The sequence below is a fragment of the Aspergillus nomiae genome (assembly GCF_001204775.2).
Source record: "Aspergillus nomiae NRRL 13137 chromosome Unknown contig00112, whole genome shotgun sequence".
Lineage (NCBI taxonomy): Eukaryota > Fungi > Ascomycota > Eurotiomycetes > Eurotiales > Aspergillaceae > Aspergillus > Aspergillus nomiae.
The window spans coordinates 1-21,722 of record NW_015378167.1 but is presented as its reverse complement, the minus strand read 5'-3'; the positions used below and the strand labels follow the sequence as shown (position 1 = coordinate 21,722).

Below are 21,722 nucleotides of genomic sequence, written 5' to 3'. Positions count from 1 at the left end.
ATCCATATGCCACGGTCATGGCATAGGTTACTCGGTTGAGGTTGTGCGGAGGTTCTCCATTTGTTGATGCCTGGGACTGGAGGACGATCCCGCTGCTGCGTCATTCCCCCAACAGGCTCATACGTATGCATACCGATTTTAAAGATCTTACGCCAGTCACCTTCCTCATCACTACACCCGTGACAGAGGAAATCCAATCGCCAATGCCGACTATCTCGGAGCTATACCGAATGATGGTTATCTTGAGGGCCTGTGGCTGGCAAGACGTTGCATCGCCACTCTTGGCTTCAATCAGGCATCGCTCAATATATATATATATACTTTCCGTACAGCAAACTGGTCACCACCAATCGGGAACCTATGAGTGGAGTATACTGCACGAAAAAAAGGCTTCTTGGCTTCACCTTCCGACGACTAGAATAATATCCCTACACCATAAATGCTCTTTTATACGTACTACTAGACTACCGAACTCATTACGGTCAAACGTACGTATCCAGCACCCGACGGCAAACAGAGACGCATGTATGGCTGTTCTAGTACAAGCAAGATCATGGGCATTTCTCCTGAACCTCATTAATATAGATTTCCGTATCCCATTCGTGAAACAAAGCTCAACAGTATCCTGAAGTATGAGAATAAAATGTCCGATCCAGCCTGTACCTAGCCAAGCATCCATTTATTGCAAGGCACCATGGGTTGTCTGCAAAGCCAGGGGACTATTGAAACAAATGATCCCTTTCCCCGAGAAATCACATAGTGATCGTGAGATATTCGGGGTATGATCAACGCTTAAGGAGATATTCATGACAAGAGGGAAGAACTGATGCTTCCACCCATATATTTCGAAGGGTTGTTCAGTTTGTAGAAATTTCTTTTGTATTCCTTCCGTGAAAAGGTATTTGTTCCGTACAACAGAAAACTCCGGCTTTCCCATTCATTTTCCGACTACCTCACCCCCCGACACCCATGAACCGCTTATGCCTGGATGGCACGGCGGACCTGGAGGCCACGCTGACGAGAGGAGAGATGAGCATCCTTGACAACGGGACCCTTCTGGACAACCTCCTCAGCCTCAGTAAGGATGAGCTCGATGTGGCAAGGGTTGGTCATGTAGGGGTTGATCTAAGCCTCAAGTCAGCAAAAGGAATCAACCGGAGATATGGTGGGAAACATACACGACCGTGGGCACGGTAGGTGCGTCTGCGGCCCTTGGGGGCCTGGTTGACCTGGATGTGCTTGACAACAAGGTTGCCAGTGTCAAGACCCTTGGTGTCGGCGTTGGCCTCAGCGTTCTTCAGGAGGTCGATGAGGAACTTGGCGGACTTCTCGGGCCAGCGAGCCTTGCTGACACCGAACTGCTTGCCTGTAGAACTTTGTTAGCGAACGTCCTGCGTACGTCTCTCGCCAAACATCATGGTCCAATTCCCAACACACGCCACCCGAGCCACTCCAGTAGCCAGAATTCCTTCTCTCTTGCTCCGTATCTTCTTGCACATATCCAATCATTCCAAAAACCACACTGGACCATAATCCACCTCATGTAAGAAATATCAGCCACTCACCCTGAGCGCAACGGCCGGTGCTGCCAGCGAACCTCCGCATGGGGACAGCCTCAAGCTTGTTGGTGACGTTGTCAAGGAAAGTAAGAGCACGCTGGAGCTTCATGCCGTTGATGGCCTGAGCGGTCTCACGGGTGTTCTTGAAGCTGACGCGCAGGTAAGAGCCCCGGGCGCGGGCGCTCTTAGTGGCCGGAATGTCCTGAGCAGCGTAACGGACCTGAAAGACGAAAAAAATCCTGCATCAGCAAAGCCATATTCCTCTATCTCGAAACGCAATTGATGGTGGCTGGAGTGGGTATGGTGATGGCAGAGTCGAAATATCGGGATAGGCCACAGAGCCTAATCTTGGGATTGACAGAATCGAACATGTTCGGTGCAAAGATGTCTCTTCCTCTGGTGATTTTTCTCCATTCTCTTCTCGCCCTCCCGATCAATCGAATCCAAAAACTCCAAATAAAGCACTCACCATCTTGATGTGGTTGCCGAGCGGGGTGGTCCTCGATGTCGGGTGAGAAGTTTTGTCGCTTTTCTTTCGGTCGGCCGCTGGAACTTCGAGATCGCAAGTCTCGTTGTGGTGCGCTTTTTCGCTCTTGGCATTTCCTAGGGTTAACCCTTTAGCGAGCTCAAAGCGGACTAGGGCCGCTGCTGGTAAGGAAAGCCCACACCGCCCGGCAGTACCACTCACTACGGACAGGGCCGCAGGCCAAGTCTCGGCCTTCCGGAGACTGATTCACCAAGTTAAAAGACACATACATCTTCAACAACGCTATCGAGCACTCATTTTACCTTAAGGGAGATTGTATCGGATCCTGATAGCTAAAATTGATCATGGCGTAACTCTTTAAATTTTTATTCTATAAATTATATCTTATCTACTCTCAAACCTACGTCTAGAACACATTCTTCTGTTCCGGGACTAACGTGATCATCTTTCCCTTCTCTACCGCCGAGCGCAAGTTGTTCAGCACCAACAACTCCATGTCCTTCTGTGTCTCATATGTCATGGTTCCAATGTGTGGCAACAGCATCACCTTGGGGTTATTCACCAAACCCTGCTCTATAACCGGTTCATTCTCATAGACGTCCAAGCCAGCCGACAAGACCTATCCAATATTAGATATCTTTAACAAATGAAAACAAGAAACGCTCCACTCACCTTTCCGGAATCCAAAGCAGCGACCAGCGCCTTTTCGTCAATCAGCGCACCACGAGCGGTGTTAACAATGACAATGCCGTCCTTCATCTTCTGGAACTCCTTCTCGCCAATAATATGACGGGTAGAGGCATTAAGAGCCAGGTTCAAACTAAGGACATCCGAGCTAGCCAGCAATTCATCAAACGACACGTATGTAGCGTCTCCCTCGAGCTCGGGCGACAATCGGGACCGGTTGTGATACTGGATCTTCATTCCGAAGGCCTTTGCGCGATTGGCCATTTCCTGGGTCAAGTCAGTTCATGCTCCGGCGCAATCAAAGCGTTCTCATCAGGTCCTTACCCTGCCGATGCCTCCCATTCCGAGGATTCCTAGCACCTTTCCTTGGGGATCACGGCCCAATGTAGCCTGGCCCTGCCACTGGCCTGTGGTCCGACTGTCAGTTACGTCACATTGTTTCAATTCCTTTCACACGGAGTAGGTACTTACCAGCCCGGAGAGCAGACAACGGCACGTAGGCCTGTCGCAAGGCACCGATCATCAAGAAGATACCTACATCAGCTGTAGCATGGTTAACAGCGACGGGCGTGCTGGACACGGCGATTCCTATATCGATCATTAACTCATCAATCATTCCTTCACAGGTAGAAATAAAAGGTCTACACACCTTTCTCGGTGCACCCCTTGACATCAATATTGTCATACCCGGCACCATTGTGACAAATATACTTCAACGACTTGGGAAGAACAGCAAGTAACTCTGCATTAAAGGGACCCGTAAACTATGCGCGACTTAGCATGCGCTTGCGTTCTGATCTTAAACCATCACTATACCTTTGTAGAAGTATTGGAGCGATAAATGACCAGAACATCATCATATTGACCCTCTTTGCAATTGCGGATAAAATCCTCTCTGGTACCGTTGGGGAATTCCTATATAATAACCCATCTAAATCAGCTGAGTTCGGTCATACTTCCCACCGAATAACTCTTACCTTGAGCGTCAGAATGGATGACAGCTCCTCCCACTCCTTGCGGGCATGAGTGATGTCGCCGATCAACAGTGCGGTAGGCATGATGTCAGTGTTGGAGCAAACGTGGGGTTTTGGTTTCCTGGACTGTAGAAGTAGAAGGGGTATACGGAGAGAAAGAAGGAGGAAAGATGGAAGAAGAAGAAAAGTAGACAAGAGGAGGAGGAATTCCAATTACTGATCTTTTAAGAATATTCCAGTCTTAATTATGTTCCACTGGTTGTTTGATTGATTGATTGTTGCCCCCCAATTCCGGTTGGCGTGGGGTGGCACTTTCTCTGGATGTATTACCGTTATCATATCGGTATGGGATGTATTGGGGTATATGCAGGTGCACTTTCATTGTAGGCTTTTCTGCTACATGTTGCTCTATGAATGACGTGGAATGCTACTTGGGAATCACGAAAAGGTAACCACATCTGGCTTTGACTATATCTCAAGCACCATGTGAAACTCTCGGAAATCTTCAAAATATACAACCTGTATTACACGTACGTATCCCATGATTGCCCGTCGGCTATTGAGAGCCCGGTTCAATAACCGACGCGGAGGAAATCCGTTCAACCCCACGCTGGGGCGGAGTCAATGGCCGACAAGAAAGTCATGCTGTGCATATAATAATAGCATTGTCAAAATGGCGGGCCTTCGCTCAACTCCATTTCCAATTCCAATACACCGAAAACACAAAAATGGCTACCGTTACTGATACCGGTGCCTGCCAGGCACTCGTCCTACACGGCGCAAAGGACCTCCGAATGGTAATAGAAACCCCAAACTTCAAATAAAGTAAAACTATACCTAATGTTGTCACCAGGGAACGAAGCCCGTTACTGCCCCCACCGGTTCCGAAGTCCAAGTCGCCATCCGCGCTACTGGCCTCTGCGGATCAGACTTCACTACTACAATCACGGCCGTAATGGCGACTTCGTTGTTCGCGAGCCCTTCTGCCTGGGCCATGAGTCCTCTGGCGTCGTAACCGCTGTCGGACCGGAAGCCACCACCCTGCAAGTTGGCGACCGGGTCGCGCTTGAAGTTGGTCTGCCCTGCCGCAAGTGTGTCCTCTGCAAACAAGGCGCTACAACATCTGCCCCGAAATGAAGTTCCGGAGCAGTGCCAAAATCTTCCCCCATCTCGACGGCACCCTCATGGAACTCACCAACCACCCAGCCGAAATGTGCCACAAACTCCCCGACTCAGTGTCCTTCGCCGGAGGCGCTCTTGTCGAGCCCCTGGCCGTCTGTCTACATGCCGTCCGGCGCTCGCATCCCCCATCCAAGGAGGAGGTGCAACTGGCCGAGTCGCTGGGTGACCAGTCCGCTGCTTTGATCTTTGGCGCTGGCGCCATCGGTCTACTTTTGGCTGGTGCGCTTGCAACAGCTGAGAACTTCTCGAACATTGTCGTGGCGGATATCGACCCGGCACGCTTGGCCATCGCCGAGTCGCTTAACCTCGGTCTCAAGACTGCCCTCATCCCCAAGGCGGACCCTGCAAACCCGCCTCCGGCTAAGGATGCCCCTCACGCCGAACAAACTGCCTATGCCTTGCAAAATGCCCAGCGTGTCGCTGCTACCCTGAAGGAGACTATTGGCCTGACCTCTGGTTTCTCTCGTATCTATGAATGCACGGGTGTACCTGCCTGTGTGCAGGCAGGTATATACGCCGCTGCTCCAGGTTCGGTTCTGGTGCAGATCGGTATGGGAAACCCCATTCAGACTCTTCCTGTGGGTGCGGCAGCTCTGCGGGAGGTTGATGTTATCGGTGTTTTCCGGTACGATGGGCACGCCTACCCTGCTGCCATCGCATTGGTGGCAAGCGGCAAGTTCAACCGGGTTGAGGAGCTCGTTGTCACCCATCGGTTGCCATTGGAACAGGGAGAGAGGGCGTTTGCATTGGCCGGAAAGGGTGTCGATGAGGCTGGGCGACCTGTCGTGAAGGTCGTTATTGAGAGCTAGGATCTTTTGGTCCCTTTTTTTTCCCTTTATTATTTTTTGATTAATACCCGAGGTTTGACTTGAGAGGTCGGTGTGGTTTTTGTGGGGATAGAAAACTTATGAGATACCACGAAGAAACGGTGTATAGTAGATGAAATCCATCATGACAGAACTAGATTGAGAGTATGGAGGAGCGTATATGTATTGCCATCCTGGTGATGTTTGGAAAAAAAATTTTTATTTTCAACATACAATAGAGGTACACAACTTGAGACATAGAGGGTATAAACTCGGCAGAGTATAAACTTCAATTTAACTATGAAACATCTTAGATTTCATAACTGGGTGTATGATATAATATGTACTATTTCAAACCTCCCCCAAGCAACAGACTTTGGCCAGTCATATAACCGGTGGTCACAAGCATCGTCACCACATTGGCGACTTCATCTGGAAGGCCTAGTCGGCCCAAAGGGATGCCTGCGGCAACCTCAGGAATGGCGGTGGCGCTGGGGATCATACCGGTTTCACCGATCATGGCAGGCGCAACATCGTTGACGCTAATGTTGTATTCAGCTAGTCTGGTGGAAAGATTCTTCATCATACCCGTCATTCCACCTTTCGAAGCGGCGTAATCTGTGCGCAAGTTAGCGAACGTGGGAAACATCATTCTGAGGGAGAGTGATCGCGTACGACATCCATTAATCCCACCTCCCTGGCCGGCAATTGAGGACATGAATACTATCCGACCCCATCGCTGACTCTTCATGTGCTCCACCACGCCCTTCACCAAGATGAATGAAGCACGTAGGTTCACATTGATTGTATAATCGAATTCTTCGAGGGGAATGTCCCATATCTGTGGGATACGCTTGCCGTATCCAGCATTGGAGACTAAGATGTCCGGTCGCTTACCATGTTGTTGGTCGATCTCCTCAAACATACGTTGAATTTCGTCCGCCGAAGACACATCCACCTTATGGACTGAGATCCGGAGATTGTAGCTATCTGAGTGTTTGGATTTGAGTTCCTCAGCGAGTGCAGTTGTCGAAGACACATTCGTGGAATACGTCAAGGCAAGATGGACGCCTTTGGCAGCCAGCTGGCGAGCACAAGCTGCCCCGATCCTGAAGAATACTGAGTTAGACCGGTAATAGCCCGTCGTAAGTTGGTCTAGACTACCTACCCTCCAGAGGCTCCAGTAATCAGGGCCAATCGGCCAGTGATGTCATTTTGTCGCTCCATGTTGTTAACGATGTCCAAATATGTGTCTCCTGGCTTCGGAAGGAAACAGTACAAGTACGACAGGAAGAGGTTATGCGGAGCTCCTTCGTCCCGCGCATAATATTCCAGCGGGTCGGAGAATAGTCCGAGAGGGACACTGCGATCGGCTTCTGATCAAAACCCCACATTCTCATCAGCCCCGCACCAGTAACGTGGGGGACAATGACAGTACGTTCCGTTTTGGTTCCGATCTTCTATTTGGCTGGCTTTTCCTCAATAATGGGAGGATGATTTTCTGTTCCAGTCCCAGATAACCATGACTCAGACAACTAGAATAGGAGATTGGTCATATCTCCAGGCCAGTTTGGCTGCCAGGCTTGTGCACGGTCTTGCCCTGTCTGATACGGATCGGGGTTCTGGAATGAATCGAACGCCAATGTGTTCGCTCCGGGTAATTGATCTCCCGAGACGTAGTCCCCAACTGCTTCAAGATCCAGCCACGAGAAATCGTTCGCAGGGCTGAATTGCATATAATTACTTTGCTCAGGCAAGCGATGGGGTATAGCATTACTTTGCACCTGGAAATCACTGCTCTGATGTGTTCCAGCTGGGGAGGCAATTGTCGCAGCCTTGGGCTTCCACAGCAGTTCCAGAAGCCGGGAATAACGTGAGCCAATATCATCCAGTCCAGCACTTGCTCGTTTCAGTACGTCGGTTGTTCGTGTGACCAGATCGCGCACTTTTGTTTCCTCGCTACTTGGCATAACTCCAAACGATCGAGCCTTGAACTCGAATTAGCCCTGAGACAAGTTCCAAATGGAAGCAAAACAACCGTACCTTATATAGAAAAACAGCTGCATAAATTCCGTAGAGATAGAATCTGAGCGGCATAAAGTGAAGATGTTTCTCTGGGTGCACCAAGTCAACAAGGATTGTCAAGTAAGCCTTAGCGGCATCTACGGATTCATAGATAAACCTGGCATCTTGCATCGATGCCACATCCTTGAATGTTGATCTCAGATGTTCCCTCTGTGACTGATCGTTCTTTAACTTCGACACCATTGATTGAGAGATTGCAGCCTGAAATGCGAAAGCATTAGTGTATAGTCTCAGATATTCGTATGAGAGTTGTAAAGTAGCTTGTATTGGCGTAGAACCTATAATATGTCAGTGTTGGTTAGTTCGCCTGGGTCAGTGAAACCCTCAACTTACAGGGCAATGAGCCCCAGAGTGACTTCCATCGCAAAATCGCGAGACGAAAATCATCCACGTATTTTACATAGTCCCCCATAAGCATCATTTGGTTGCTTGTCCGCATGCCAGAGTAAAGAACGTCATGAACATTCCCATAAAGTTGTGTTAAATCCAAGGTCGCCTGGAAGATTCTCGCGTAATCTTCATCTCCATCTTTGATGGGCTGTAAAGAAGGGAAATCTTGACTGACAAGGCCTGTCATTGGACCCGGTCCACGGGACCAGAAAGCTCGTCCGATACGGACAGATATTAACCGATCCGAAATGTAGCAGCTGGTCCATGCTAGCCTTCTGCGGGCCTCCGTCTCCGTATCCCCCGAGGGATCACCTCGGAAGGAGGTCCGATCCAAGCCTAGGAAATAGCCTGACCGTAAGGCTAGACCAACATGCATCCATGCAGCTCGATCCTCCTCACCACGACCGACGCGCTCGATACGGGGACGAAGACCCTGTGGTTCCCATTCGGCAAGTAGGAGAAGTGCCTCCACAGCCTCTACATCGCAGTCGGCACCAGCAGCTATCCCTGAAATTAATTCGTGCATATATTTCGAGCAATATTCGTGGATCTCTGGTCGTTCGACTAAATCCTTCGATGCGATTGTAAGTACCGCAGTGAGCAGATGTTTCTCATTTGTGGCGAAGGAATCCAGCGCACCGCGGTTAAAGTATTTCCGCGGCACCAAAGGGAGATACGGATGGAAATTTTCGGCGTATCGAACCACCAACTGCCATACTGTTCCCGGGTCCAAGGACCGTGATTGCACGAGTCTGTAAGCCTTGATGCCACTGTTCGGTTGGAAGTCGGTTACAGTGCCATTCTGGAGAGCACTGAAGGAGAAGGTGCTGTGGGTTGTGCGCAGAGAATCAGTGTTCGTTTCAGGGGTAGGACCGTCATCACCTCTTTTGGCAATGCCTGTGAGACACTGCCAAGCATCAGATGGATTCCGTGGGACCGACCCAATGGATGCCGTATCTTCATCATCTACCGATATTGACGTCGCCGCTGGGGGCTCAGGCGGCACAAAAACAACAGGACCGGGGTATGAGGTATTTGTGGACTGGCGATTGTCTGAAGCGGTTGAGCTGATCGATTCAACAATAGATTCCCGTCGGCCGGAAAGGGTTGTTTCTGGGGTGAAGTTCTTCATTTTGTTCTTGCGGATACGGCGACCTCCACGGTTTGAACTCCCCAGAATGCATTCGCGGCCATCTCGGAGACACCGCTTGCAAGGTGGTACTCCAGGATTGCCGTTACTATCTCTGTAGCTGTTGATTAGCTCAGGAGAAGGAAATGCCGACTAAATAAAGCTAGTGACAAGAAGTACCACAACTTCTCAATCCGTGAACTTACAAATCGCATTTCGATTTTCGCTGCCTGCAATGCAAACAGGCCCTCGACACGCGCTTCATCAAATGGTCCGAGCGAGATTTCGGCCGCGTCGCCGGTGTGCTTTCCGGCTGCGAGGACCGCTCTTCCTGTTCCATTTTTGCCCTTGAGAGGAACAGAAAGAAATGTTGGACGAGGAAGAGGGCGGAGAGAAAGTTGTCCGATACAAAATTAGAGGTAACACGTCAGAAGTGACATTTTCATGGACGCAGTGTTAAAGGCAGGTTTTGACAACGCGTTAAAGCTCGTAAATAGAGCCCAGGTGCTACTCCAAGTAAACCAAGCAAGAAGCCAATTGAGACCGACTCAGGTTGAAATAAACTGTAAGATAGCGATTGGAAAATAGCTCCGCTGTTCTGGAGATCGACCGGTAAATTGTTATTATCTTTGGGGTAATCTTGGAGGCGCTCGTGCTTTCCCCACACTGAAGGTTTTTTTTTTTTTTGGAATTGAAAATCCGTACTATGCAGCATGCATGGAATAAAGTATTACCTCCCAGTCCTGTATTCCAAATTGTCGAGTCAACGGCCAAGGTTGATCGGGATGTGTTCAATGCATGCATCGCTAACAACTCGGAGTTGCTAGTGACCCACGGTTAAAGCTACCTACCGTTGCGAGTGTTTTAATACCTGGTTTCATACATACATACATCTGTACTATGGTTTGGACAGTATTTAATGTCTAAGGAACAACATCCCCTGATGAACTTCCTTCATAGACTAACCTGAGAAGGTTTGAAGTTATCTAGACGAAGACGATCATGAAATGCTTATTTTATCGTCTTTTCACTCATTCTCTTCATCCAAAATCCTTGAAGTTGTTTCCACATTCCTATTTGGCAGCGTATTATATAGGTTATATAGTTCATTGAGATTCAGAAGTAAATCTAGGTGACTTGGTCTCTCTTGAAGGATCTCAGGAAGATTATAGTCAACCAATTCTTCTAGAGTCTCAACGACCATGAGATAGTTTACTTCCCACCAAAGATCTATTCAATCCCTGTCGTCCATTGGCTTTTGCTACGTGTTACCTTGTCTTTGACTGTAGAATACGCCGGAGTTTTGATATCTCTCATGGAGACTCGTGATATGCTAGCTGCCATATCCTAGGGGCTTTCACTGAATGGATATTACAATAGTTGACAGAGGATTATCGCCACCCCTGAAGCCTATCTCTAGTGGGTTATGGTAAACCACAATCAAGATCAAGTGTACCACATGGTCCCGTGACGGTAATCATACGTGGCACGTGCTTTCTGGATGCTTGGCGAGGATGGTTCAATTACCGACTGCGGGGATTCGGCGTTTGATCATCGTTCCGGCAATAGGAATATCCGTTTCGGGTAATGTCTCTATTGCCCCGCACGTGGGGGGACATTTATTATGAGTGGAAGAATCATCGCAATGACAACAAGAAGATAAAAAAAAGACTCTTTTATTGATTCCCAGTTGCAATCTTGATTCATAGCACTTGAAGAAGAGCGAGAGCTAAAGGCGAAAAGCGGATCTCAACCTCATATATTGGACTCTACTTGATACCGCAGCAATCACAATGTCGGCTTCACTCTTTTCGCTGAGCGGAAAGACCGCTATCGTCACAGGAGGAACAAGAGGAATTGGACAGGCAATGGCTTTTGCGCTTGCAGAGGCTGGCGCTGATATCGTGCTGATTCAGGTTGGTGTCCCCTGTGACTATTTGACGCCGTATGACAAGCCACATTAGTTATATAGGATGCTGACATAGGAGTGATATCAGAGAGACGAATCCAACACTTCCACCCGGGATGAGATCATTAACCACATTGGCCGGAAAGCCTGGATTCATGTAGCGGAGTTATCTAGTCGGGATGCAATTAAAGGGGTCATTCCGGCGTTAACTAGCCAAGGCCTGAAACCGGAGATTCTGCTAAATTGTGCCGGAATCCAAAGAAGGCATCCAAGCGAGCAATTCCCAGATGAGGACTGGGATGAGGTGAGCTTACCCCTTTTCTCCACGGACCAGATGGTTTAGTTCCTTCCTGCCGGATGAAAAAGCTAATGGCGGTTGCTGGTTACGTAGGTGATCCAAGTGAATCTGACATCAGTATTTACACTATGCCGTGAATTTGGCGCCTATCTGCTGGCGCGAGATGCTTCTGAGTTTCCGACTGGTCGTCGTGGATCGATTATCAATGTTGCCTCCCTCCTGTCGTTCCAGGGTGGCATCACTGTCCCTGCCTATGCAGCCTCCAAGGGAGGTATTTCCCAATTGACCAAGGCACTCTCGAATGAGTGGGTCGCCAAGGGCATTAACGTGAACGCTATCGCGCCCGGATACATTGCAACTGATATGAACACGGCTCTGATCAATGATTCGAATCGTAACGCAGGTATTATGGCCAGGATTCCGGCTGGGAGATGGGGCAGCCCAGACGACTTCAAGGGTGTGATCGTGTTCTTGGCTAGCCAGGCAAGCAGTTATGTCTCCGGAGAAGTTATCTGCGTCGACGGAGGTTGGATGGGACGGTAAACAAGCATGGCAGAGAAAGCTCCATATAGAATAGGGTTCACATGTACATATTTTCGGAGCCCAAGTTCCGAAGCCTTTTTAATGACTGATAGGCCATTGTTTCAACGTTCGAATCAAGAAAAAGATACCATTCCACCGTTCCTTCACCAACACATCAGTTTCGACTGATAAACTAGTTTGTCAACCAGTTGTGTTGCCTTTGCTTTCGTTAGTCATGCCACGTTTTTAGCCATGTTCTGAATATATTGCTGGCATGAGCTAGGCTGCGATTAATATCTCCTGATAAGTTCAGGGCCCAGGCCCGAGCGTTTAGAGAAACTATCGAATCTCCAGTGCCTCTCAGAGTGGGTTAGCCTTCTTTAGCCCTATACCGGCAAAGTCTTTAGGCAATGGAAATCGAGACCTTAATCCTGGGATGGGCCTTCAATTTCAACGGCGTTCCTATTAGGTGAAAAAATTGTTCATTAATCGGGGCTGAATGGGAAAAATTCAGCCCAAGTCGCCAAAGTGGAAAAGCCCACCGTTGTCAAGAGTCAAGACCAAAACCTGGGCAATAGCAGGGCAAAATAACATTACCCAATATAAGGAATAAATTAAAAAGTCTTGGGACCCGTGACCACCATGTGACTTTGCCCACTCCGCCCATCAACAAAGAATGGATCGTGAATGCAACCATTGTTTCATTCTGAAGCACCCAAAAACTGTCTTGCCAGTCTTGGTTTACAGGAGCGAACTGCTTTTTCACGATGTGTACACTGTCCACCTTCGCTATTTTCAACCTAACTTTGCCGGTGGGTCATCGATACTACCTACCGAGCAAGTTGTGACCAATACAAAGCGCGGGTTCCCATTGACTTCGCGAAGCTGAAACGCACGCAATGCGCCTTCGTGATCAACTAGGTTCGAACACCTCACGGGAAGTGGCGAGACTCTTGGATCATAAAAGCTGCAAGCCATGGAAGTAGTGGCTGGATGCCTTTTACCTACTCGGCGCCTAATAGTCCACAGGCGATGCTATCGGTCGGATCCTATCAGCAAGGGTCCGTGGGCCACATAGAGGACCCCATTCCTCGACGGTGAATGGATCAAGTTTGCCAAGTCGAAACACCGATCTCCTCATGGACTCCCTGCCGAAATAAGACCGTCCTTGACGCTTTCCTTAGCGCTGGGAAAAGAACCCTTCCTAAGACCACGCCACTTTCGATTGCTAAAAAATTCAGTGGGCTAGTTATTGGTCCTTGTTTACCAACCAGCACCCTACAAGCTCAGATCCGCAGTGGTCTCCATGGTTGCCTTTTAAGGTGAAGATATTCCTAAATTGCAGCGCGGATCCTGATGTCAGGCAACTTTCGTTATCGGCTTCTAAACTCTACATTTCTTCTTTTTCGTCATTCTCTTCCCTATCGCTCGATTTTTTGACGAAGTCAGCTGGCTCTGATAACATTTCAACACATTCTCTTGTTGTCTGCGGGCATTAACGCTCTTCTACGTATTAGAATTGCTGGCAAGTTGGTCAGGGGCTTTTCCCCCTTTATCGTCTCCACCAACTGTTCACTGCCGACATTTGGTCCGTTCGTATCGTAGCTGAAGAGCTTTGTCTTAGTCAATAGACACTCATTCGTTTCTCTCGCTCTTTTGAGATTTTTACTTATAACATCCGCTCTTTATTTGTCGCTTGACGCTGAGCGTCTATTAGCCCCCCTTACTGGATTCCTTGGTTTAGACTATGCATGTAGGAGGATGCGAGTAAGTAAATCTCGAAGGCTGGATAGCTGCTGGTGTTGACTGACCGTGCCTTAGATTTGAATTCACTGGAGATTCCAAAATATCTTTTGTCCCACTGAGATACAATCACCCTTGAAAGAAACGTTTCTTTCAATTGCGGACAATTTAATTGTTGGAAGCGATAGCCTGGTAACACCCGCGACTTATCATCAATATAAGGACATTGTTGCATTCATTCGAGTGGCATTGTCTCTTATTACGGCAGTTTGGCGATCCTCCGTTGCTTTCATCGTCAGTGAAGGGTCACTGCATTCCACTCGTTCCCCCGCCATCCAGCATTCTTTATCACGTCATATTCCATACGAGATTCGATTCGGCCTTTCACATCGGCAATCCTTTATCACCCCCTTGATTCGCGCTCGTTTTATCTGAACTCATTATAGCATCCTAACTTCAACGACCAGACTTTACTCTGGGCCATACGGAGCCCCAACTTTCGATGGATGATCTTCGTCGGCACATCACCCCACGAGGCTTTGGGACCAATGCCACGTACGTCTACGAGTTCTCACGAGGACTAGGTGGTGTCAATGTTCCCCGAGATGTCATTATCACGCGAATTATCTACGTCTCAGTTCTCGCCCTGGCATTTGTTGTCTTCTGCGGTCGGTTTGCCCAAATAAGCCATGCTTACCTCCGCCATATCACCTCGTTGAACTCGAGCAAAAGACAACAGACATACTGGAGTGTCGAAGAGTCCGACACATGGACAAACATCAAGAAACATCTGTTATATTCGCCTCTCGGCAGAAAAAGGCACAATCGAGAAATACAGCTTTCTTCCGCCATTAATGTGGGTACCTTGCCCTCCAGATTCCAAACGATTCTGATCCTACTGTATGTTGCAAGTCAAGTCGCTTATTGCACTATACTCGACTATCGCGTGAATGAGAAAAAGGCCCTTATTGCTGAGCTTCGTGGACGGTCGGGAACGTTGGCTGTGTTGAATATGGTCCCGCTTTTCCTCCTTGCAGGACGTAACAACCCGCTGATCTCAATCCTGCACATAAGTTTTGACACATACAATTGTCTTCACCGATGGTTAGGCCGCATTGTTGTGATTGAAAGTGTTGTGCACACATTCGCTTGGGCAGTCAATGCAGCCGAAGAAGTAAGCGTCTCAGACATGCTAAAGCGCCTGTGTGATGAGCCTTTCTTCACTTGGGGCTTGGTTGGAACTGTTGCGTTGGTCTTCCTCTCGCTTCACTCACCTTCACCGGTCCGGCATGCTTTTTATGAAACCTTCCTCCATCTCCACCAGCTTGCTGCCTTGTTGGCTTTTGTTGGTGTGTGGCTTCACCTGGATCTCGATGGCTTACCTCAGAAACCCTGGGCCATAACGATGGCCGCCATCTGGATCTTCGATCGGGCAGCTAGATTTTTCAGGCTGTTGTATCTTAACATCTCGCCCAGGAAAGGAGCCACCAAACTTGTTGTCCGGGCTCTCCCAGGGGAGGCCTGCAAGGTGACGTTTCACTTGCCCAAGCACGTTCATATCAACCCCGGGAGCCATGTGTATACTTACATCCCAAGCGTCTCCTTGTGGATGTCCCATCCGTTCTCAGTTGCTTGGGTTGACCCCTGCAGTTCTGTAACGAATGCAGCAGAACCGGAAAATTTCGCCAAAAGCCCATCTTCTACTGGAAGTATGAGCCCATCGCTCCTTGAGAAACAACCCGTGGTTGATCTAGACGACTACATGAGAGAAAGTCAAGAGCCAACATCCGTCTCTCTTATCGTGAGTGCTCGTCAGGGTATGACGAGAAAGCTATACAACAAAGCCCTCATTGCGCCCAATCAAACACTGCACCTTTCAGGATACATCGAAGGACCGTACAGGTCACACGTCTCTAACATGGGCAGCTATGGAACTGCCGTACTCTTCTCTGCCGGTGCAGGTATCACCCACCATATGCTGTACGTCCGCGACCTGATCATCCGCGCATCCGAAGGCCGTGTAGCTACGCAAAAAGTCTACCTCATCTGGTCCGTCCGTAGCACAGAGCATCTCGCCTGGGTGCAAGAGTGGATGGATGAGATCCTCCGCCTCCCCGGTCGCCGTGAAATACTGACAATCAAGCTCTTCGTCTCGAAACCAAAGAGCAGCCGGGAGATCGTTTCACCCAGCGCCACTGTCCAAATGTTCCCAGGTCGGTGTCGTCCCCATGTCGTCCTGGATGAGGTCATCCCCAACCGCGTCGGTGCCACCATCGTTTCCGTTTGTGGGCCGGGTGCATTCGCAGACGAAGTTCGTGCTGCTGCCCGAGATAACATCGGCAAGGGTGCAGTCGTGGATTTTGTTGAGGAGGCGTTTACATGGTAACACTGTCTCGTCTACCTTACAACTGCTCCATATCAACATTTTGTCTTCTTGTTCAAAATTTTGTCTGTAGAATATTTTTTATCTCGTAATATCTACCCTCCTGTCTGTCTGCCTTGTACCAGACAACCTAGGCGTCTCGGTCGTGGTCCGTACCTCTGAATATACAATGGATTCTTTGAACATTTATCGGAAGAACCCCCTATATAGAAAAGTCGAGAGTTGACTCTCACCAGCTTGAAGAAATCAAAGATCAATTCAACTCAGAAAGACGAAGTGTCTACAAAATCTACGCATAAACACTTAAAAAGAACGAAAAGGATTATAGATTCATTGCGATATTGCATTAGATTTGAGATGTAATATTCACTATGGTTATAGTTGCCTTCTAGACATGTATATGCAAGTCTAACAAAGAGGGGAGTAAACCACCAAATATCCAAAATTTTAAAACACAAACACAAGAAACAATCCAAGCCCAAGGCAAGGAAAATGGATATATCGTACAAAAGCATGTACAAAGAACCAAAAAAGAAACAGAAATATAGAGAACGTCAAAACGTGATATGGTATATATGGTATATACGTTAAATCAGAACTCATGGTTCATAACCAAAGGAACAGAACGAAACCTCGACTCTATACATCGAGATATCAGGAATCCAACAATTAGTATATACCAGAATGATATAAACAGAATAAAAGAGATATTAAACAAGAAACTCTAAAAAGGAACCAGATTCAAGATCCAGTTTTAGTTCTTAGACCGCGAGCCCTTAGGCACACGGGCAAGCCAGTAAATGAACACCGCGGCGGCGATGTTGAAGACAATGAAGGCCCACATGATACCGAAGTTGCGCCACCGGTCATCGTAGTAACTGCTAACTGCAGACAAGAAGGTGTCTGTACTCGAGATCTGGCAGTAGGAGCAGGAATCAGTGGCATTGTTGTTTTCCAAGTAGCCGCCGACGGTTCCGATGTAATCGCTCATGTAGTCGTAACAGGTGGTGTTGGGTGGTGGGGTGAGGTGCAGGAATTCGACCTTTTCGCAGACGGCGGTGGTACGACCGACACCTGTTGAGAGCATTCCCGACACTAGGTATGTGAATGGGGAAACACGGTACATAAAGATCCAAAAGCCGGGGAGGGTTTCGGGGGTAGCGAGGACACCACAGAAGATCAAACACAGGGAGAAGAGCAAGTTTGCAAGGTTACCACCTGTCTCAGCGAGCTCGATACCAGCGATCATCATGTGCGCGAAGGTAGAGGTAAACAGGAGGAAGGAGAGAATAAGCAACCACATAAGGGCTCCACGCTCGTGGACACTGTCGGTGGCTTCAGCATTGCGATAGAGACCGATTGGATAGTACCAGCAAACAAAGATAATGACACTCATGAGAGCATTCCAGGGGAGTTCGACCACGATGTTGGCTGTCATGAATGCTTTCCAGGAGTATGCCTTGGATGGTCTTTCACGAGCCTCATAGAGGGCACGTTGGGTGACAAAGTTGGGCATAATTTGTTGAACAAGGTTACCGAAGATAGTCATCAACATAAAGATACTGAACATCTGGTTTTGGAGACCCTGTCTGCTGTTTTCTGCGTGGAAGAAAGAGAAACCGATGTAGAGAGATGTGAGAATGCAGAGAGTTGCCTTGGAGTAGATGTAGACTGGTGTCCGCCAGTACTGAGAGAACACGCGGACGAGACACTCGTACAGCTGGACACTAAAGGGTGCGGCGAATTCGTTGAAGCTAGTTCCATCGGTGTGAGAAGGATCAACTGACTTCTGTGAAAGCGTAGATTTCAGCTCTGCAAGGTGGTTGCGGACAGCTTCGCGCTCAGGGCTCTCACGCCACACGGCAGGCCAGTCAACATCACTGTGTGACCCGGGAGCGGCACCAATAACTTCAAGCATCCATTCAGCCGGGTTTGCCTCAAGAGGAAGTTTCGGGGCACCATTTCGTTCGAAATAGCTCGCGAGAGTAGATGATTTTTCTCCAATTTCACCGAAATACACCGTCTTACCACCTTTAGCCAGGAAGAGTAGACGGTCAAAGCGCTGGAAGAGCATAGCAGAAGGCTGATGAATGGTGCAAAGAATGGCTTGACCATGCTTAGTCAAGGTATCAATAAGATCAAGAATAGACCACGAAGTTTGACTGTCCAGACCGGACGTGGGCTCGTCGAGGAACAGAAGCAGCTGGGGCTTGGCAGCCAATTCAACACCGATAGTCAGACGCTTCCGTTGTTCAACATTCAGACCTGTACCGTATTAGACATGAACGAAATATATGAATGCACGGAAAGAGAATATAGGCAGAGTGACAGGAATTTACCTTCACCAGGAACACCGACGACCGCATCTGCGTACGCTTCCATTCCAAGCAGTTTGATAACCTCTTCGACATAATCGAGCTTTTCCTGACGGCTAACATGTGCAGGCTGGCGAAGGATAGCACTGAATCTCAAGGCCTCACGCACAGTGGTGGTATGAAGGTGAAGATCTTGTTGCTGAACATAACCCGTCTTTCGCTGGAAAGATTGATCACGTATACGGCCATCGACCAGCATCTCACCACTTACCACACCCATTGTCACACGAGTAGCAAGTACATCCAAGAGCGTTGTTTTACCAGCACCAGACACACCCTATAGAACAATGTCAGCAACAGAAGAAAAAATATAACGAGGTCACGACGTAAGCTTACCATGAGAGCGGTGCAAGTACCGGGCTTGACCCAGCCATCGACATGATCGAGAATGCGCCGAGGTTCATTCTTGATCTTGATGTCGTAACACACATCCTGCCAGTGGAAAATGGCCTCCTGCCTCTGAATCCCAGCACCTGCGCCGGCACTGGATTCGTCCGTCTTCTCGGTGGCAGATACTTCGTTGTGGGTCTCAACATCAGCCGCACCACGAGAATAATGACCACGGCGGAAGAGCAGAACTTCACCCTTGGACTTAGCCTCTGAAATGAACTCAGTAGCAGCCAAATGGGTGATCATGAAAAACACCATGAAGGCGAACATGATACCCAGGTTTCTCCACTTGTGGCTCTGGTAGTATTGGAAACTCTCCCGGAGGTAGTCGTCGCCGTAAACATATTCAGAACCAGCAACAGCACCGACTGTAGAGCAAATCTTATACTCCAGAGGGACATCCTTGTAGGTTGGGATAAGCTCTGCGGCAGAGCATTTCCATTTGGTGTTGTGAAATTCATTGACCATCAAGCTTTCAAAGCCATAGGCAATGGGATCAAGGTAGTTCATCCATCGCGACCAACCAAGCATATTCCGAGTAGGGATGGTGAAACCGGTATAGATAACCAAACCCAGAATAAGGATGGCGGCAGGCACCAAAGCTTGAGAGAGAGTCCTGGAAGAGGCGGCTATCGTACGGAAAAGCATGGACATGGTCAACGTAGTCACAAAAGTAAACAGAAGAAACACGAAGAATGGGCCCGGCTCGCGGCGAAGATTCGTCATGAAATAGAGAGTAATGTTGAATATTATTGCGTTTGCGATCTTGTAGGGCATGTCACAAAGCATAGATGCGATAGCTTCGGCGAACGGGTGATACATTGCGTAACGGGCCTGTTTCTCGACAATGGGACGTTGTGCGTACAGGGTCAAAATCTATGCGGTGAACTGATTAGTGTTGTCTCAAAGCCAATGAGAAGAAATAACTGCACATACCTCGAGCGCACTGGAAAATGCGTTAAGCAACACAGCAAAGAAAAGTAAAGCGCCACGCGAATAGAAGCTTGACGTATCATGTTGCAAATTGTAGAAAACACTTCCAATAATCAAGGCCATAATGAAATTTCCAATCAATTGACTCATGGTCAAACTGGAATCACCCTTAAGACGTTGAAACCCGCGGATCATGCAGAGTCTGACCTGTTCATAGATGGACACTGTATACGGAGACCCCACGCGCCTGCAAGAAGATACGATTAGCACCCAGAGAGATTTCTTGCATCTTGCCAATGAACTTACTGGTTCTTCGCCTGCATTGCTCTGCGGGACTCAATGAATTTCTGAACTGATTCACCACCCAGTGGGAATTCCCGGTTGTATTCCTCGATTTCCCTTATCAATTTCGCATGTGCCTCGCTGTTCTTCCAGGCAGCAGCGAATTCATCTGGGGTTCGTGGAACCTTGCCCTCGTAGCCCTTCTTCACAATACGTTCAGATGGACTGGTAAGGGAGGTAAGGAAATCGGCAGTCGTTTGACGCTCTGGACATTCGAATCCCATGCTGGTGAAGAATTCCTTTGCTTCATCTGTGCGACCAAAGTAGATCTGTCTACCTTCATACAAAACAGTCACTTTGTCGAAGACATCATAAGCGCTCTGAGAAGCCTGGTAGATGGCCACTGCAACTGTGGCACCAGCATATTTCGTCATCAGATTCAGGGTCTTGCAGAACTCCAAGGCGTTTGCACTATCCAGACCACGGGTACTGTTATCCCAACACTGGAGAGGACTGCCGCTGAGAGTCGCCTCTGCAATACTGACACGCTTTCTCTCACCACCACTGACACCACGGACAAAATCATTACCGACTCTTGTATTAATGGTATGCGTAAGACCAAGCATGGCCATCACAACATCGCGCATATGCTCGGCGTATTGCTCTCTTGAGACGCCGGGGAACCGATTCCGTGGACAACGGGTAAGTGCAGCGAACTTCAGGGTATCACCAACAGACAGCTGAGGAAAGTGGACATCGGTTTCGGCGTTATAGATAGCTTCGCCACGGAACTGTCTCCGCATTTGTTTGGCGGGAATACCCTGGTAGTTCAATTCGGATTTATCGTCCATATAGATACCGTTCATCTCACCAGCGAGTGTTTTCAAGAAAGTCGAGCATCCACTTCCAGGTCGTCCTAGCACGACCAACATCTCGCCGTTCTTCACGAGGCCGTCGAAGTCACGCAGAATCTGAATCTTCTGCTTACCTGTGCCAGTGATCGCACGGAACAGGGCGCCAGCTTGAAGGACCATGTTGAACACATCCTTTTGGTAATCCGTCGGACTTCCATAACCGTGAATGCTGAGATTGCGGAACGAGATACCGGCTTCACGCCTGGGGTGTTTTTCCGGATCACGAGACGTAAGGGCTAACAGATTCTTCATCCAGTTCTTTGCCTTGAAGTTGGGGCCGAGAGGATTCAAAGTGGAATCCTCCTTGGTTTCCAGGAATGGATTCTCCACATTCTGGCTGACAGAGTATCTCGTCGATTGACGCGTCAGTTGCTGTGCCAGGCGTGTGACCTCCGCTTCTGCGATCTCCTCATCGTATTTGGATCCATCTTTGTCCAAAGCGGTATCGGACGTTCTTGCGCTGTCGTTTTCCTCGAAGATCGCCAATGACTCCCCTCCGGTCGCAGGAGCTTCACTTTGAGCACCGACTGTTCGGGCGGGGTCGAGATTAGGGTTTATAGTCCCCAGAAGAGACATGGTGGTTAGAAGGTAGAGACGTCCAGTCTCGAGGTAGTATTAAAGGTACTGAAAAGGGAAAGTAAACGACCGTGCCGGGGTATAAGGGGTATATATTA

The 21,722-nt window shown here is 48.7% G+C and overlaps 7 protein-coding genes across 7 annotated transcripts; 4 read left to right on the top strand and 3 right to left on the bottom strand.

The window, feature by feature from the left end:
• Positions 1-542: 542 nt before the first annotated feature.
• ANOM_005234 (60S ribosomal uL22 domain-containing protein) lies at positions 543-3,791 on the bottom strand (the record flags this gene model as incomplete). The annotated part of the gene is made up of 11 exons (XM_015550491.1): positions 543-1,125; positions 1,179-1,366; positions 1,566-1,779; positions 2,029-2,287; positions 2,484-2,665; positions 2,719-3,000; positions 3,058-3,140; positions 3,205-3,321; positions 3,383-3,497; positions 3,550-3,648; positions 3,711-3,791. The coding sequence occupies 11 exons, from the start codon at positions 3,789-3,791 to the stop codon at positions 979-981; spliced, it is 1,767 nt and encodes a 588-aa protein (XP_015407450.1). The 3' UTR covers positions 543-978.
• A 644-nt stretch (positions 3,792-4,435) lies between these two features.
• ANOM_005233 (uncharacterized protein) lies at positions 4,436-4,722 on the top strand (the record flags this gene model as incomplete). Its single annotated transcript, XM_015550490.1, has 2 exons — positions 4,436-4,504; positions 4,561-4,722. 2 exons carry the CDS (start codon positions 4,436-4,438, stop codon positions 4,720-4,722), a joined length of 231 nt encoding a protein of 76 aa, XP_015407451.1.
• Positions 4,723-4,840: 118 nt separating this feature from the next.
• ANOM_005232 (zinc-dependent alcohol dehydrogenase) lies at positions 4,841-5,698 on the top strand (the record flags this gene model as incomplete). Its single annotated transcript, XM_015550489.1, has 1 exon — positions 4,841-5,698. The coding sequence occupies one exon, from the start codon at positions 4,841-4,843 to the stop codon at positions 5,696-5,698; it is 858 nt and encodes a 285-aa protein (XP_015407452.1).
• A 343-nt stretch (positions 5,699-6,041) lies between these two features.
• ANOM_005231 (uncharacterized protein) lies at positions 6,042-9,646 on the bottom strand (the record flags this gene model as incomplete). Its single annotated transcript, XM_015550488.1, has 7 exons — positions 6,042-6,313; positions 6,371-6,804; positions 6,864-7,071; positions 7,440-7,683; positions 7,739-8,058; positions 8,114-9,452; positions 9,506-9,646. Coding segments are annotated over 7 exons (2,958 nt in total), but the record flags the coding sequence as incomplete, so codon positions are not given.
• A 1,446-nt stretch (positions 9,647-11,092) lies between these two features.
• On the top strand, positions 11,093-12,049 carry ANOM_005230 (putative 2-deoxy-D-gluconate 3-dehydrogenase; the record flags this gene model as incomplete). The annotated part of the gene is made up of 3 exons (XM_015550487.1): positions 11,093-11,215; positions 11,297-11,512; positions 11,600-12,049. 3 exons carry the CDS (start codon positions 11,093-11,095, stop codon positions 12,047-12,049), a joined length of 789 nt encoding a protein of 262 aa, XP_015407453.1.
• Positions 12,050-14,273: 2,224 nt separating this feature from the next.
• ANOM_005229 (ferric reductase family protein) lies at positions 14,274-16,157 on the top strand (the record flags this gene model as incomplete). The annotated part of the gene is made up of 1 exon (XM_015550486.1): positions 14,274-16,157. One exon carries the CDS (start codon positions 14,274-14,276, stop codon positions 16,155-16,157), a length of 1,884 nt encoding a protein of 627 aa, XP_015407446.1.
• A 751-nt stretch (positions 16,158-16,908) lies between these two features.
• ANOM_005228 (pleiotropic drug resistance family ABC transporter) lies at positions 16,909-21,624 on the bottom strand (the record flags this gene model as incomplete). The annotated part of the gene is made up of 5 exons (XM_015550485.1): positions 16,909-18,419; positions 18,494-18,806; positions 18,866-19,795; positions 19,856-20,099; positions 20,159-21,624. 5 exons carry the CDS (start codon positions 21,622-21,624, stop codon positions 16,909-16,911), a joined length of 4,464 nt encoding a protein of 1,487 aa, XP_015407445.1.
• Between the last annotated feature and the right edge of the window lie 98 nt (positions 21,625-21,722).